The sequence below is a fragment of the Buceros rhinoceros genome, unplaced genomic scaffold (assembly GCF_000710305.1).
Source record: "Buceros rhinoceros silvestris isolate BGI_N320 unplaced genomic scaffold, ASM71030v1 scaffold10570, whole genome shotgun sequence".
NCBI classification, from domain to species: Eukaryota; Metazoa; Chordata; class Aves; order Bucerotiformes; family Bucerotidae; genus Buceros; species Buceros rhinoceros.
In genome coordinates, this window is record NW_010390216.1 from 376 (window position 1) to 17,288 (window position 16,913).

The 16,913-nt window shown below is 37.6% G+C and overlaps 1 protein-coding gene across 1 annotated transcript in view; it reads left to right on the forward strand.

The window, feature by feature from the left end:
• The first annotated feature begins 200 nt into the window (after positions 1-200).
• KIAA1033 (KIAA1033 ortholog) overlaps positions 201-16,913 on the forward strand; it is a 36,260-nt gene continuing 19,547 nt past the window's right edge. The window contains exons 1-13 of the mRNA XM_010136965.1: positions 201-291; positions 3,630-3,769; positions 4,817-4,870; positions 4,992-5,057; positions 5,212-5,257; positions 7,675-7,742; positions 10,427-10,509; positions 11,537-11,579; positions 12,081-12,184; positions 12,801-12,921; positions 14,281-14,404; positions 14,502-14,629; positions 15,243-15,403. Of these exons, the coding sequence (XP_010135267.1) occupies positions 201-291; positions 3,630-3,769; positions 4,817-4,870; positions 4,992-5,057; positions 5,212-5,257; positions 7,675-7,742; positions 10,427-10,509; positions 11,537-11,579; positions 12,081-12,184; positions 12,801-12,921; positions 14,281-14,404; positions 14,502-14,629; positions 15,243-15,403 (1,229 nt within the window). The remainder of the gene's footprint in view (positions 292-3,629; positions 3,770-4,816; positions 4,871-4,991; positions 5,058-5,211; positions 5,258-7,674; positions 7,743-10,426; positions 10,510-11,536; positions 11,580-12,080; positions 12,185-12,800; positions 12,922-14,280; positions 14,405-14,501; positions 14,630-15,242; positions 15,404-16,913) is intronic.

The following is a 16,913-nucleotide window of genomic DNA, read 5'->3' on the forward strand; positions in this document are numbered from 1 at the left end:
GGGGGCCTGTGGCCGTGACTTCTCCGCAGTTGTCAGGGGTTGTTTGGAGTGCGAGAGTGGCTTTTCCAACCCTTCATCCTTGACCCCCGCTGGGGATTCCTCTCCAGTGCCCACAGTGTAGCAGGAAGGGGGCAGGCAGGGTTGCGTGACTTTCTTTTCTTGCATGGACCGGACAGGAGGAGCAGATGCTTGTCGTGGGGATGGGGTTTCTTTCCTTCCCTATAATATCTCGTGGCTCACGAATCTTTGCAGTTGTTTCCTCGGTTAGCTGGAGGAGTCCTATCGAGATAAGTTAGTTGTATGCAGCTTCTGCTGGTAAAGGCTTTCTGGCATGGAGTTGGGCGGTCGCTTGCAGTTTAACCTTTAAAAAATAATTAAATAATACCTTGTGATGCTTAAGTCTTTGACAGGGGTTTGTGTGCCTGTCAAAATCCACGTTTTTCTCAGCCTGTGGAGGTGACCTACTTTCTAAACAAGGAACATGTATGGTTTTTACACTGTAGTACACACTGTAAATTGAACTGTGCCAAATTAATTACACTGAGTGTTGCTGTGAAAATGTCACTTGTAAACCAACTGTTTCACATTTAATGTTATCCCAAGGGATGATTCTGTTTGTGCCACATTCATTTAATCTGGATTTCATTAGAAACTGAAGCTGTCCTGAGCCGAGTTCTGTAGCTGCGGAATAGAAAATGTAGCTCTTACTCAAAATGCCAGTTATCCACTCACTTGACTGTGACATTATGTGCATCTGGGAGAACTCTACATGACATAATATGCTCCATTACCACCATCTTGAGGGTGAACAAACAGGCTGATCTTCTGTTGAGAACAGCACGCAACGTTCTCTTAGAGAAAAGCCAAAGCAAAACCCCGTGTCTTGAAAAACGTTTTCTGTTGCTATTGTCTGCTTTCAGTTTATACTTATATCACTAACCTTTTGTAATGTCCTACACTGAGGACACAGGATACTAAGTAAGTCTGGCTTATTGCATCCCTGTCCTAGATATTTATGGACACAGCACTTGCAAATCCTGCTGGGGAAATAAGTCCATTGAATATTGATATTGCTGATTTTATGGAAGCTGATAAGGTTAAGTTGGGAGATCTGCTGCTAAGTAGATCTCTAACACTGTTCCAGTTCTAATGCTTTTGTTTTATCACCTGAGGAGAAACTAAATCAAACTGCATTGTAAACAGATTATATCTTAATGAAGTATGTCTGCTCTTCTGAAGAAAAAGAAATTATCTACTTTCTGTGATTTGTTTTTCTTTCTCCGTGTAATCCAGTTTATTTAGGAAACATTTTCTGCATCTTAAAAAGCTTTCCCTATCTCCATGTCACTTTTTATCAGTTTAACCTTGCTTATCTCTGGCTAGCTAATAGCTTTCACTCTCTAAAATAATTTCATTTCTCCCTAAAATAGGGGGAAATTATTCACACCTGTCTCTTATTTTATATGTGATCAGTGCAAGGTGGCAAATTGATGGCTGTCAATAGTTAACTGATACAACTTTTTTCCAAATACTTACGTTAAGCTATAGCGTAGTTCAAATCCAACATTTGGCTGCTGGAAAAGTGTTGGTTTGTGGGTCTCAAGCAGAGTGCTAGTGTGAAATTTTGTTTGAGAAGTGCTGCCTGTTTTGTAGGGAATTGATTTGAACAGCAGGGCCAATTTCCTACTCCTCTATGACTTGGAAGCTTTTTCTGTTTTTCCTATAAGCTCCAATAGCTCTGTCAGTTTATCTGCTCTTTGTTTGCCTTTACCTTGAAGGGAGGGGAACAGATTGGGGGAATACCGCAGCACACCTCTATAATAATAAGTCTCTGTATTCCAGATTTTCTAGCAGTGAAGTACTGAAGCTGACATGGTGGCTAGTTAAACTCTGTTCTGCAGGGCTTTGCATCCATCAGTGTTCTGCTGGTTTTCTGCAGCACAGCTTCCAGAAGATGCGCTGGAAGGAACCTGAAAGATGAGATGAGTTAGAATAGAATAATGTGATGAAACCCTTGAGTTGTATCACATCAGTGTCTGGAGTGCATGCTGCTGATAGTGATGTTTCTTCGCTTGCTTCTTACCTGTTTACATGAAATTAAGTCTCATTTTGACAGTGCCTGTGCACTGTCTAGGCTGCAGGTGCAATGGCACCATTGCAGAACATAGTGTGGGAGAACTTACTGTGTTTCTTGGATAGACTTTGCAGTGCATGTGCTCTTATGGTTGGCATTGCTTCTGGCTTCAAACTAGTAGTTTAGAATTAGTTCAGGACTTCACTGCAGTCATTTCTCCTTCACATTCTCAACCTTTCTGTCCTAGTCCTTCTCATCTTTTCCATATTAATTTGTCCTTATTCCTCTCCTTACGCCTGGTGCAGTGTCTCAGTCAAGTATTTTCTCTCTCCAAAAAGTGTGTAAGCGATAATTTGATTCAGCAGTGCTCTCCCTCTGGAGTAGCCATCAACTACCCTTTGGCTCAGTTATTGGCAATGTGGATGAGTAAGAGGTTAAATGTGCAGTATAAAAGATTATAACACTTAACTTTCCAGAGCAACCTACTTGCTGAAATGTGAAAAGAGCACCTATAAAGCTATGTGAGAGCTGATTTCTTGTTTAGGAAAAGTTCAACTGTTCAGCTGACTTATGTCCTCTAAATTTTTTAAGATAATCCTATTTTCCACAAATAGCAGAAGATCACAAGCTATTAGATTTGTTGTCTTCCCTATTATTAGACACTTTGGTCTTCACATGAAAAAGGATTATACTTTCTTACAGAGCATAGAGGCCTTGAGCTGCAATCATTCACTCCACAGTTCGGATTATGCCACTAAGTTAGTGGGTAGCAGGGGTGAGTGTCATAATGTGGGAAGAAAAAAGATCAGGACAGAGGGAATGAAACTTTTGTGCATCAATTGTCTTTAGACTTACTTTGCTAATTAATACCACTACTGCTGGTGTTCGATGAGCTGAATGTTCTCTTTGGAACCTACTTGCCCCTAACAGTAACAGGACAGCTGTGCATTTCAGTGTCCAGCTTCTCAGCAGAAGAAAAGTTCCGCTTAAAGATGGTGAATTTGCAGATAGGGGGAATGATTAAAAGCCATGAAATTCCTGCGTAATACCCAAATAACTTACTGAGAGGTATCAGAGAGAGAGTGGAAGGAGGATTGCTATTAATGCAGCTGCTACTCAGACCTAAATGATTAGGCCCATTGTCTCAGTTCTAATACAACTGCATATATCCTGGTTCAGCTGATAGCTAGAATCACCTGCTGTGTTTCAATTTCTACAGTTGTTTCTTTGCTCAGCATCTTGATGTTATTATTAGGTTTGTGAAGATTTTATATGTAAATTTAAATAATATTTTTCTGCAAACTGCTTAGGTGTTAGATATTCTTTAAGGAGTATTTGGATTTCCTTTAAACTGACACTTAAGTTGTAAGATTGTTTTTAAACAAGTAAAACTTTGTATTAAAGATGTGGTTGTATCAAGGAAACATGTTGCAGCAAAATGAGGAATACAGTACTGGACCTAAATAGTAACAGATTAAATATTTTTAAATGAAATTATTTATATTGCAGTTTACTGAACAGTCTATAAAACTGTACAAATGTTATCAATTCTCAGAAATTCACGCTGAAGTGCAGTTGAAGAATTACGGAAAATTTCTTGAGGATTATACATCTCAGCTGAAGAGAATTGAAGATGCTTTGGATGACTCTATTGGAGATGTTTGGGACTTCAGTCTTGATCCCATTGCATTAAAGGTCTTTATATATTTAATACGCATTGCAACTATTTCTCTCCTTCTCTTTAAAACCTGAGAAGTAAAAGCTCAATGGCATTTGTGCTCTTGACTTTTGTGTTTGAGAAACCTAACCAATGCTATTTTAATTATCAAGTAATTAATAAAATTGGTGCATGTCATAAGAGAAGATAGTTTTCATATTATTTCTTTCCAGTCTTGGATACCCATGGAATTTAAATGAATTTATAGTTCTTCATGTGTTGGAAAGGCTAATTCCAGCAAATTGCTTCCCTGTGGGTGTTGGTGTTTTTGTCTGGGGGTTGGGGTTCCAGAATTGCTTCCTAGTAGTTGTATAACTGCAGAGCAAACTGTGCGTGAATTTACGGTTGTGTTTTGATGTAGTGGCCTTGGTATAGTGTTTTCTGTCCTTCTCTGCTCTGTGGAGCATTATTTTTTTCTCTTCACTGAATTTGCAGACATAATTTAAAAGCGCTTTTGTTACCATATGGAGCTTGTCTGTGCTGAAGATGCACTCTCAAGCAATCATCTGTCCGAATAATTTGAATAAATTATGTGTAGGGTCATCACTGTGCTGCATGTGTATGAGCTAGACAATTATCATTGCTGACTTCAGTACAAAATATTAGTGCCTGCATGCAGATACATATTATGCATTCTGTTTCCTGTGTTTGGGATTCAATATTTCACGTTTTAGGTTTTCTGAGCTTAGTTTTTCCAATGTTTTCTATAATGACCATGTTTTTGCTTTCTGAGTTTTGTAAATCGTTGTAAACACTATATAGTATACCTAGTTATTTGCCTTTCTGCCTGGAGTGAAAGGAAGAGTATTTTTATGTAAATGTGAAGAGTTCCTGCAGTGTAGGTTGCCAGTAATAATGCAATTATTGCTCTCTTATTAGTGACTCTATTTGAGATTAAACTGAGGGGGGATGAAAAAAAAACTGACCTAGTTGAATAAATGTCTTTTTGATCAATATTTTCTAAAGTTTTTTGTTTGTTGGTTTTTATGTTTCTTTTTGTTTGTTTTGGGTTTTTATAATTTTAGCTTTTGCCATATGAACAGTCCTCACTACTGGAGCTCATAAAGACAGAAAACAAAGTAAGTGGCTTTTGCTTAAGAGAAGAAAAACAGTAGAGTTATTCTAACTAAAACCAAGCCCTTTAAAGGTGAATTTATATGTAATCTGTATGTTTTTTTTCCCCCCCCTCTTTGAGTCTAGGTTCTAAACAAAGTAATAACTGTGTATGCTGCTCTTTGCTGTGAAATCAAGAAGTTAAAATATGAGGTAAATTCATCTGTCTTTTATTGCTATTGATGAAAATGTTTGCAGATTGGCAAGATGATATGTAGCAGTAAAGAAACAAGATATGTCTAAATTTTTGTAGCATGATTGCATATATCCTATTTATTAAAAAACAAATTTCTGCTTTTGTTGTTAGGCAGAAGCTAAATTTTATAATGGCCTCTTGTTTTATGGAGAAGGAGGTAAGTAGCTCCCTTTACTGCAAAAGTTTGTGGTTTTACGTTATTGCTTCAGGTTACGTGAAATGCTACAATAAGTGTAATTTTATGATATGGATACATGCTTCCTCTCTATCTTTGACTGAGGAACACCAAATAGCACGCTTTGAGGTTACAGTGATATACGTTAGTGTCTTGTGACTGTGCTGCGTTAGCTTAAGATAACCTGTAAAGCCCTGTTACCTGCAGTAAGTACTGTTACATTAACAGGAAGATTTGTTGCAGCCTTATTTATGTGAGAGGTAGGATGAATGTCCCTTTGAGGTCCTATTAAATGTATAACACACAGCTTGTATGCTGTAGCAGCTATTTTTCAAAGTATGGCATTGAAAACATATCCTAAATCAGCTTATTTATTGTTGGGACTAGATTTTTACATTGGTTGCAGTGAAACAATAAATCTGTAACTTGATTGTAATAAAGCAATGAAACCATTAATAAAGAGCTTGGACCAAGTCCTGCCTGCTTTAGTTGCACAGTCAGGGTTGTTCCAAGAGAAGTCGCAGTGTGTGAATGTCACCTGCCCTTCAAGTGCAGGAAATAGTATTCATACTGCTGTTTAGACCATGACATAATACATAATACAGGGACGTAAGTGATGGTAAGTCATTTCTCACAATTGACATGTTGTGAGACCCTGCTTTAGGTGAAAGCTACTTTTTGTGTTGGAGTTCAACTGATAACCCCTCTGAAGGATTGCTCTTAAGCTTCCACCTTAAAGAAGGCTAATCTGGGAATAAGCACAGATCTTGGTCCTGAGGACTGAATGTATTAATGACATGATTTAGAGATACATTGCCTAACTTTGTCATCTTCAGAAACTGAGAGAAAGGAAAGGCCTTTTCATAATAGTCTTGTAAAAGGGCTTTTTAAAAGCCTTGACTATGACAGAAGTATTGGGGAAAGTGAAATCTTTGAGCTAGGGACTGTTTGTCATTCTGTGTAAGATGACTGTTGTGGTTCAGTAGAGGAACATGAAAAAGTGTGGCTTGTGTTGTTAGGGTGTGGTTTGTTTTGTTTTTTTGTTAGCAGATTCTTGTTTCTTATCAGACGTGGTTTTAAATATCTTAAAAGAAAGTGATATGCTGCCAAAATGATATTAAGGAATCCCTGAAAACTTTTCCATGTCTCTAGCATGAAAAAAGTCACTGTTGCAGATTAACATATTACAGCAGCAGTTTGTTCCTCATGGGTGTTTTGCAGGGAATGCTTGAGAATGGCAGGAACTGAGGTCAGCCTTCTGTGGGTTAGGTAGGGATGTAGAAATTCTGTACTCCACTTCCACATCCTTCCTTGTAGCATCTGCTTTGACAACAGCAACCTTGCTTACTTAGAACAGGTGGCAAAGTTACTGGCTCAAGGGTGATTGAAATATTAAACAAGTACTATGTTGGCCTTTTCAGTCTGTGTAAAGAAACTTTTTTTTTTTTTCCATCTTGACCTTGGAGTGGCTAGGGCTAGTCTAGGAACTTTAAATAGTTAGTTGGATAGGGTTTTTTTGGGAAATGTGCTAAACAGAGTAAAGGGGTGGCGTGCAATATATAGAATCTTGTTCAGCAGCTTACAGAAGTATGTAGACTCCTTCAGTCTCTGGTGACTGTTCTAGAAGTACCTATTTTGTGAAGCAAAAAGACCTGCATTTCTTAGCCAGGTGAACTTGCAACAGTAAGCTGTTTTTGCTCAGATTGACTCAATAAAAAAAATCTCGAGTCTAGAGCGTTAATCTGTCATCACATTAAAAATACCATATTTTGTGAGGTTGTATTACATCTGTTTCAGCTGACTGAAACAATTTGGCATTGTTGATGTAGCTATCATATTTCATAGTATCCTGTTAGTGTACTTTGTCATACAGGTAATGCTTTGAAGCCATGGTGGTGAGTTGATTTTTTTGTGCAGGATGCTGTGTAGGAAAAAGCATGCAATTTCTTCATGAAATTTATTTTCTACACAGCTTTTTCTTCTGATTAATCATGTAGTATATTCCTTCAGTAAATAATTAGCAGTGGGTGTTCCTTGCAATATAAATACCTAATGCTTTCATACAAACTTTTAAAAATTGAAACATTTACATGAAGTGACATAATACATATGCCTTTAAGGAATGACGTTTTGTATCCATTTTCTTTCAGATGATGGAGATGGTTTTTTTGCATTGTGTCTAACTTATAAACAGTGTGATTTTTTTAAGGGAAAGAAACTTCAAAAATAAGTCCAGCTTAGGGAAGAAAAATAAAAAGTTTTTAAAGCTTTATCAGTATGCTTATAATGGTGTGCTCCACTTGTATGACAAGCAAATGGCATGGGGGGCAAGCTTGAATGTTCATTTAACAGGTATAACACAGACTTTTGAAAGTGGTGACAAGTGTTTGTCTTTCAAGCCACAGATTCCAGCATGGTGGAAGGAGATTGCCAAATACAGATGGGAAGATTTGTTTCTTTCTTGCAGGTAGAGTATGTTTTGATAGTTTTGACAGCAATTATAAACTTAATTTTACTTGCAAAGCGGATTTAACAGTCTGAAGTATCCTGCTTGCATCCTGCTGCAAGGCATTGCAATTATTTGATAGGTTATTATGTTTTGTCTGCAGACCTGTCACAACCAGATGTTGTTTCACACATTTTTTTGGTTTTTTTATACTTGTCTAGAACTCTGGAAGTCTAATGAGAGACAGAATTACAGTTTGTGTAATTGTTGCTCAAACTAGAATTTGCTTAAGAAAATCTCAGTAAGAAGATAAATCAAGGTTGTTTCATTTAATGGTAAAGTTACATGTCTATTTTTATGGTTTGATTAGTAGGTTTTAGTTTTCATTGAGCATTGGGAATAGATAAACTGTTTATACATCTTTTCTAAATGATGCTGTGTCTCACTCAAACTTTCAGGAAAGAACACTCATTTCTTATACAGCTGGATTGTTATCAGAGTCCTTTGCATGAAAACAGGATCTGTATTTCTTCTGAGGATTTCCTGTGCGCTTGGGTTTCAGACTGTGAAATATTTTTGTCTTACTATAGCTCAAGGGACTGTCCTGTTCCCACATATTTCTATTTTTATGCAATATTGCTCGTAATGAAATATTTGCATCGAAGCAAAGAATATACAGGGAACTTCCAGAATGTTAAAACAGTCTAGTTCAACAAAGGTTAAAATTCCTGTTCTTCCTGTATAGTAGCATGGCAGTAGTCATTTACAGAGTCATAACAAGTTGAATGTTATAGGAAGTTGTTTCTCAACCTCTTTTGCCATGCCCAAGTGCAGTTAGTTGTTGGAATATCTTGGGTTTTTTTACCCATTTTTCGAGCTTTTTGCCATGTCAACTTCTGTCAGTTTCATCCTTCAGCCTCTGTTTCTCTGAGCAGATGTTTGACACCTTTTAGTGGTTCTGAAATGGGGATGCTGTACGCTGGTGTTTTTTCCAGACATTTTTTTTTCTCCCACCAGGGTGTTTTGTCCAGGTGGAAGTTCAGGGTGACTGGCTGTCTGGATATCTATGTGCATTGCAAGCCCTCTCTGTAGACCAGGTTTATATTTGTTTATGGGGTATATGATATATATTTATAGGGTAAGCACTAGAGAAAAGTAAATGGTATTGCTTGTGAGCTCACATTGTATGTATGCTATGATGGCTTGCTGATTGCTGAACAACTTTGGAAAGAAGGGAGATGCAGGATGTTGCCCCAAAGGGAGGATTGCTATGCTAACAGGTGTGTGTTGCTTTGGCTAAATTTTTCAACTGTTGTCTTCCCCTAAATCCACTCAGTAGTAGACTGTATCCATAGGCTGGGAAATGCTGTTCTGGGCAATGTTATAAGCATATACCAAGGGTGTGTGTGAAATTACGAGTTAAGATGGCAAAACAGTTGAAATATTGCTTTCATGGAATGAATGTCAATGTATTGTTTTTTTGGCTCTTCTGAGTTCAGGATTTCCTGATTAACTAGCTGTAATAGCCCCTATGTCAAAACACTTTTTAAAAAATGGCGTGGAACACTAGTTGGGTACTTGTGATCCTGCAGAAGACAGAATATTTTAAGAACTCTGATAAAATGATGCTCTTGCCTGTATTAGGTAGCTGCTAATGTGCATGTGCTGTTAAATTGGATTGTTTCCTGGAGGTTTTAAAATGACAGCTGCTGCCCCTTCATCAAGAAACATCACCTCGGTTGCCTATTAATCCATTCCTCCGGAATCTGTTGGCTTGTTTCAGCTGCGTTTGTTAGAGCAATACAAGTAAAGGAGTAAAGACACTTATGTTTTGTGAAAACTGGTGACTAATAGAGGGCAGAAGCCCAAATAAGGTCTGTTTTTGATGAAGACAGAATTCAGCTGTTAGCCAAGCCAGTGTTCTGGCAGGAACAGCAGGCTGGCTGGTTAACCAGTGTTGGCTCTCTCCTATGAAGCCATCTGTTTGCTGACTGGCTAGACTAAGCACATGTAGACTTCAACATCATCGGATTATAGAGTGCATTAATGAGCAAATATTATTGCAGTTAAGGGAAACTCACATTTGTTTATGCTATTGCTGGAGGAATACCTTGTTAAAATCCATTATAGAAATTAAGGTAGTCCTTTATGGGGTCAGAGTTCACCTATTCTCACTCATTTTGTACTGTGTAACTGAGCTCAAGTTCTGCTTTAGTCAAGCATATCTCTTAAAGACATTGCCTTTTTTTTTTTTGAAAGTGGTATTCTGTGACTTACCACTCTTCCAGTAGGTACAGGCTTCTGTGTTTAATTTCTAATTTGAATTTGGCCAACACCAGAGCATGACTCTTGAATCTAGTGGGAAAAGACACAGCCTTTGCTATCAGGAACATCGTCTATGAAAGTATTTGGACGCTGTTGTCAAGTCACTTCTTAATGTCTTTGATAAAGTGAACCAATAGTATCAATAGACCACATTGTACTGTAAGCTTGTGTTCAGTAGTTTCTAGTCCCGGATCCTCCTTCGGAGCTGTTAGTAGGATGTTTTCCATCCTGTTACAGATCTGTCCACTGACTTGGATTAGGGATATAGTTGGAGCCTGAGCTGCAAGTTCAGTGGTTATGTTCAGTGTTTTGGATGTAATGACAATTGTGTATGAGGATGGTCTATACAGATATATGCATTTTATTTTCTTGTATTTCAGGAGCTGTCTTGCTTTGTTACCAGATGTTATGAAGTGGTGGTGAATGTAGTGCATCAGTTGGCTGTTCTCTATACCAGTAACAAGTAATTATGCCCTAAAATGCTATATTGTTTTTGCAGTTAAATGTATAAAATACAAATGTTTTGAGACATGGTTGTTTTTGGAATATTGTTGTCTAGAGATGGAGAGTACTTTGCTGTGCAAATTTGGGCTTCGTAAGCCGTTACAGAAGTGGATTTATTTTCAGAAAAGGCAGTGCTTTTATATAGTGATATACAAAACTTTTATTTTTTTTTTTGTAGAATTGATTCTTCAAAGGCACTTGGTCTTTATGATTAAGAGATATTACTACTCTTTATCCTTGATCTGTCTGAGACAGAGATTCCTTCTGTTGACCATACAGAGGATACCAGGAGCTTCAGAAGCTTAAATCGGATCACTTCCACAGTCTGTTTTAAATGTGTAGATCTTGGTATACATTACTCATAGAACAGCCATGGTTTTGACACCTGAATTTAAGCCTAGTAAGGTCTGTTTGGTTTAGCTCTTCTGAAGACTCTGTGGAGAGTTTACTTCTGAATGGAATTGTTGGGTTTAACTTCAGGGCTTTTGATCCCCTGCACAGCCCCTGCCCAGAATAGCATTGTTCTTCTCAGTTTTATTTGTTGCTTTCAATTTTGTCTTGCACAACACGAGGTAGACTCTGTATGGTGCTGAGTGGACAAGGCCGGATGCGTGGCTTGGTCATGGCTTGATTAAATATTTTAAGTGATTTTTGTACTTTTGAACTGCAAGGCTTTATGTATCAAAGCTAGTTGCTGTTAGTGTAACTGAATTGGGAATTGCCAATACACTTGTACACCGAATGCAATCAGTGGTTTGAATCAGTCACATGCTATACATTTAAAAAGGCAATATTAAATTAATCACAGCACACAGATTTTGCATAGCATGTACTTCTAATCAAATTCTGAGACTTTGTTTTCTGAGGTTACTATGTTAATGAAAAAAATGTACTTCAAGAAACAAGAACACACTGTGACACAGAATTGATAAATATGCTCCTTTCTAATGATTAAAACAACATTAAAGTGTGAACTTTATTTACAGGAATGCGCCTAAAATTATAGAGACGTCTGGAGTTCATTTTCAGGTGGGAATGATTTGGCACACTGTTGCTTATTTTACTATATGTATGTCTTGATCATTAATCCCAAGAAAAGAAGCAAGAATGTGAATTTGAAGTACAACTTTTAATCTGGTATCTCTCTAAAGGTTATGTTTTGTTTATCAGCTTTTTCTGGCTTACGTGTGGAAAGGGCTGGTGTTTCCACATTTGTCACATTCTTGCTTTCTTAGCTGAAAAGTGTTTGCATGCTCCCTTATTGTATGCAATGTAGACAATTTAAAAAAGCCCGTCTTCAATGTCAGAATAGATCAGTGAACTTAAAGCAGTGCCTGAATGCAGACTAATGTGCCTTGTGTCACTACAAGAAATACTAAATCTTTAAGCTACCAAAGCATGAAATCTCTGATTTAACTCTCTAGCTGATGTCTTGTTGGCTGATAGTATATTGAAAGGAACTGAAATTTTATAGGCTGCACATGACAACAAACATTTCAATAACTACAGTCTTTTTCGGTTTTTTAACAGGCGATGTATGAGCATCTGGGAGAGTTGCTTACAGTTTTAATCACTCTGGATGAAATAATTGATAATCATGCCACTCTGAAAGATCACTGGACCATGTATAAGAGGTGCGTCTCTGAAGGTGTGCGTGTCTTTGTTCCAAGAAAATCATTGTGGCAGCATGGATTTTGGTAGCCCTGAGAGTTTCCCATAGATCTCGATTTATGGGCAAATCTATAGGCTAAGCTCCCTTTGTGTTCTTCTAACAGCACCAGAAAGTTTTTAAAGTGCTGAATGTTACATTTACAATACATGGTAAGCATCTTGACAAACACAGTAATAGCTTTGTGTTTGTACAAAAATCACTTAAAATATACTCAGTGTGAAATGTTATTTTGTGCAGACCTGATCTAAGACTATCCCTATCCATACTTATCATGGGGATGGGCATATATATTTAAGTAAGAATGCTGTCTTAATTTTTGACGCTTCAACTTTTACTTATAAAGGTAGTTAAATAAGCGGAATAACAATTGTTTCATGGAAAACATAAATAAATGGGAGTTATTCAGATGCAAATGGCTTAGGCAAATACAGACCTAGGGGGTTTTGGTTCTTTTTTTTATTTTGAAGTTGCTGCTAGGCACAGATGTGGGCAGTTAAAATCTGTTATCAAAATAGTACAGGATATGATAAAACTATTTGTGTACTTTGTGTTATATGTATGTGTTCCACTCCTTATAGGCTGCTAAAATCTGTTCATCACAACCCTTCTAAGTTTGGAATTCAAGAAGATAAACTGAAGCCGTTTGAAAAGCTGCTGTTAAAACTGGAATGCCAGTTACTTGAGGGAATGATATTTCAGGTAATGAAATTAATGTTTCCCAGTACGTCAGGGGAAACTTATGTTAAAGTGACACTCTTTTTAGAATGGTTTGTCTGTCCGTTGGTTTTTTGTTTTGTTCTGGATACAGTGATGTGTGAATTTGGCTCTCGCATCTGTGCAAGGGAGGAAGAAAAAAGGCTCTATTGTAAAGATCCTTCCTTGCTCTTCTCATGTGCTAGAACTGTGCCAGGCTTCGAATGGTAGCAGTTAATGCTTACTGTGTTGCGGAATTAGAGATGCAGATGACTTGTCATTAGGACTGTGTATTCTATCTATTTTTGTCTCATTTCTTGCCTATGAGACAAGCTACGAGCTGTCATTACGTGCCACTTCAGTGGAGCGTACCCCTGAAACATGCATGTGTACAGGTGGATGAGAAACGTTATTACTTTTTCAATACAGTGAACTTAAATGCATTCATACATGCTTTTCTAAAACAAGATAGCTTTTTGTATTTGAGATGCAGAAATCAGATGTTGTGGCATAGCGTGAGCAGAGGATAGCATTGCTGAATCTGGACACAGTGGAGTCAGTTGAACAGGACTGTTGCTTTGTTCTTGCTGTTACATCTTAAAGGGCGTAGGGAAGAAGGTTTTGTTGTATAAAAAACCTCCAAAAGGGAAATTGTAGATAGATAATTAAGCACAATTTGGCTTATTCTTTCAAAGGACATTGCTGCCAGCTGTCCATTTTTCATCTTGTATTTCTCTAGTGGTGTATTAGTACAAAGGCTTCATTAAATGTTTGAGGCATCAGGAGGATTTATCTGATGTTCATTCAGGAAGCTTCCCCTCTTGTCCTGTGAATGCAGCTTCCAAGCAAAAATACAAGAAAAATATTCTTAAATACAATGCCATTAAAGATTTTTACTAAGCTCTTTAGGAAATCCGAAATGTGTATCTTATTTTTTTGGCTGTTGTGGGGGTTTTGGTAATTTTATTTTTTAAACCGCCGCCAGTGGTGTGGGGTTTTATGCTACAGATTCATGAACTACATCCTACAAGCAACTTGCATGATAATCTTGTTTAGTTAATGGATAGTTAGTAATGTATTATAATATAATAATGCAAATATGCATTTTAGTTTCTTAGCACTTCAAGTGGTTTCTTTAAAATTGCCCCTTAACAGAAATGTGAAGAAAACTTTTTTGAGTTACGTATGAGAGGTTTTAATGTTTTCTGTTATTATGCTAAATAATTTAAGTATAGTTAATCTGTATGTTGTGAGGTTTAAGACTAACTTCAGGCTCTTGTAGTATTCTTCTCTTGCAAAATCATGTTCTTTTAAGGTCCAAAATTCACGGCATTATTGTTACGCTTTTTTTTTCTGTTTGCTCAGGCCTGTATAGAGCAACAATTTGATTCTGTAAATGGTGGAGTGTCAGTCTCGAAGAACAGCACGTTTGCTGAAGAATTTGCTCATATTCTTCGCACAGCTTTTGCAAATGTTGAAGGCAAACTTGGTAATGCAAGCTCGTGTTTCTTCTGCCAAGGTCACTGTTTCTAAAATTGTTTGTATTGATTGTCTGGGAGTAGACTTAAAAAGGTGTATTTTTGCAGGTGAACCTTCAGAAATTGACCAGAGAGATAAATATGTGGGCATCTGTGGCCTCTTCGTACTGCATTTTCAGATTTTTCGGACCATAGACAAGAAATTTTACAAGTCATTGTTGGATGTCTGTAAAAAGGTGAATGCTTGCTCTTTTGTCAGTAATTATGAGGGGGGGAAAAATCTTCAGTAATGAAGTAGATAACTTTCTTCGTTGCATAGCACAGACTTGGGAATGGAAAGAACACACAATTTACCAAAACAATTTGGAAAGCAGAATTAGATTTTTCTGCTTTTTGTAATCTTGAGGGGGTCAGAATTACTGAGGCACTGAGGACAAAAAATCATTTGAGTTATCAGTATTGTGGGACTGAGTAAATGTTGTGGGTTTTGACCTTGGGTATAAACATGTATTTTGAAAGACATCTAAGTCCAAAGGTTGTTTAGTCTTTTTCATATCAGATGGTATTGAGAAATTATTAAATTCTCTAACGCTGTTTGGAATCACTGAGAGTGGTAATAACTTTGTCTGTGGTGTCCTTAGTAGACTTCTAGGGGAGAAACCTTTTTTTAACATGAATGTAATACTTTGTGAAAACCAGTCATGTAGAAAAAACCTGAATTGTGTGTTATGCTTCAAAAGAGGCATAAGAAGCCTGCATGGTCATACAGTGTTTATTGTAGTTACTTATGTTTATTGCTGTTTGGTATAATTTTCCCCCCCCCTCTATTTCTATCTCCTTCCCCACCAGGTACCAGCCATCACATTAACTGCTAACATTATCTGGTTTGCTGACAACTTCCTGATTCAGAAGATGCCAGCAGCTGCTAAGCTCCTGGACAAGAAAAGTGTTCATACCATTAAAATGCAAAGGGAGAACTTTCTACAGCAGAAGGCACAGTCACTTACCAAGTATGCTTCCTAAATAGAGCTTCGTGATGCTGTTTGGCAAATAGTTTATAAACACGTGGGTTTCTTCATTCGGTGTACTAGTGTGTTGCCTAGTGTTGCTTAGTGGTGTTCATCAACTTTCTGCAGAATCACAGTTCTGCAGCAGTACGTGTGTGTTAGTGTTGCTGAAAAAGCGTTGGTCAAAACTAAGCTTGTTTTCATGCTGTGCTTTCAGAAAAATGTGTATTATGTCACCAAAATAACAACGTTCGTGGCAGTTCTAAATATTTGCTTGTTTCAGTTATTTCTATTTCCATACTTTCAGTTTCCTTTTTTTAATGAAGAGTCTAGTAACCTGAGCTGCTTTGTTCTCTATTAGGGCTCTCTGCTTTCTATGTTTATGGAGGTAAGTAGCTAGTAGGTTTATAGAGGAGTTTTTTGCTGCTTGGTGCTAAGTTTCTTTGTAAGCATTTCTTTCTTCAATACTATTTCAATTAATTGTTTAGTGGTCTTTGAACTTACCTGTATTTGAAAAGACTTCTTGTTTTGTGCTCTGCATGTAGTTTGCAGGTCAGTTCCTTCTCTATGTTCTTTCTAAAATATGTTTAAAGATGAGTTGGAATTTTTTTTAGTGGTTAGTCTTATGAACAAGAATGCTGCATGAAGTAGAGATACAACAGGGCTGAGATTTCTGTTTATGTCACAGACCAAAGCAAGAAGGTAGAAAATGGGGTCTGTGGAATACAAGTAAACACTTATATTTTGCAGGTTGTCTTTCAGCTGTATATGCAAGCTGGCAGAATCAGTTTGAAGGGGAGGAAAGAGGAGGGCGTAACAACTCCAGGCTTCTGGCCTTGGGCAGTGGTACAAGTCATGTCTTGCAGCTCTTGAGATTAAGAAACAGTTAAAAGATCTGGGTATTCACAGAAATTTCACAGAATCATAGAATTATTTAGGTTGGGTAAGACCTTTCAGGTCATAGAGTCGAACCCAGCACTGCCAAGTCCACCACTAAGCCATGTCCTCAGCACCACATTTACACATCTTCTAAATATCTCTGGGTCTGGTGACTCCATCACTTCCCTGGGCAACCTGTTCCAACGCTTGACAATCCTTTCCGTGAAGAGATTTTTCCTAATATCCATCCTAAACCTCCCCTGGCACAACTTGAGGCCATTTCCTCTCGTCTCATTGCTTGTTACCTGAGAAGAGACTGACCTCCGCCTCCCTACAACCTCCTTTCAGGTAGTTGTAGAGAGCGATAAGGTCTCCTTTGAGACTGCTTTTCTCCAGGCTAAACCCCAGGTCCTCACAGGACTTGTTCTCCAGACCATTCATCAACTTTACCCTTCTTTGTATGCACAATTTAGAGAAGATTGTAATAAAAATCTTGATTTTTGTATCTGCTGATTTGAATTCTGCCAATAACTTTTTCTTGCTTTTTTACAAATTTGTGTACTGCTTTTGATAATTAGACTGTTGCCTTAAGTGTAATTTTGGAAGTCATAATCAGGGATCTGAATACATTCCT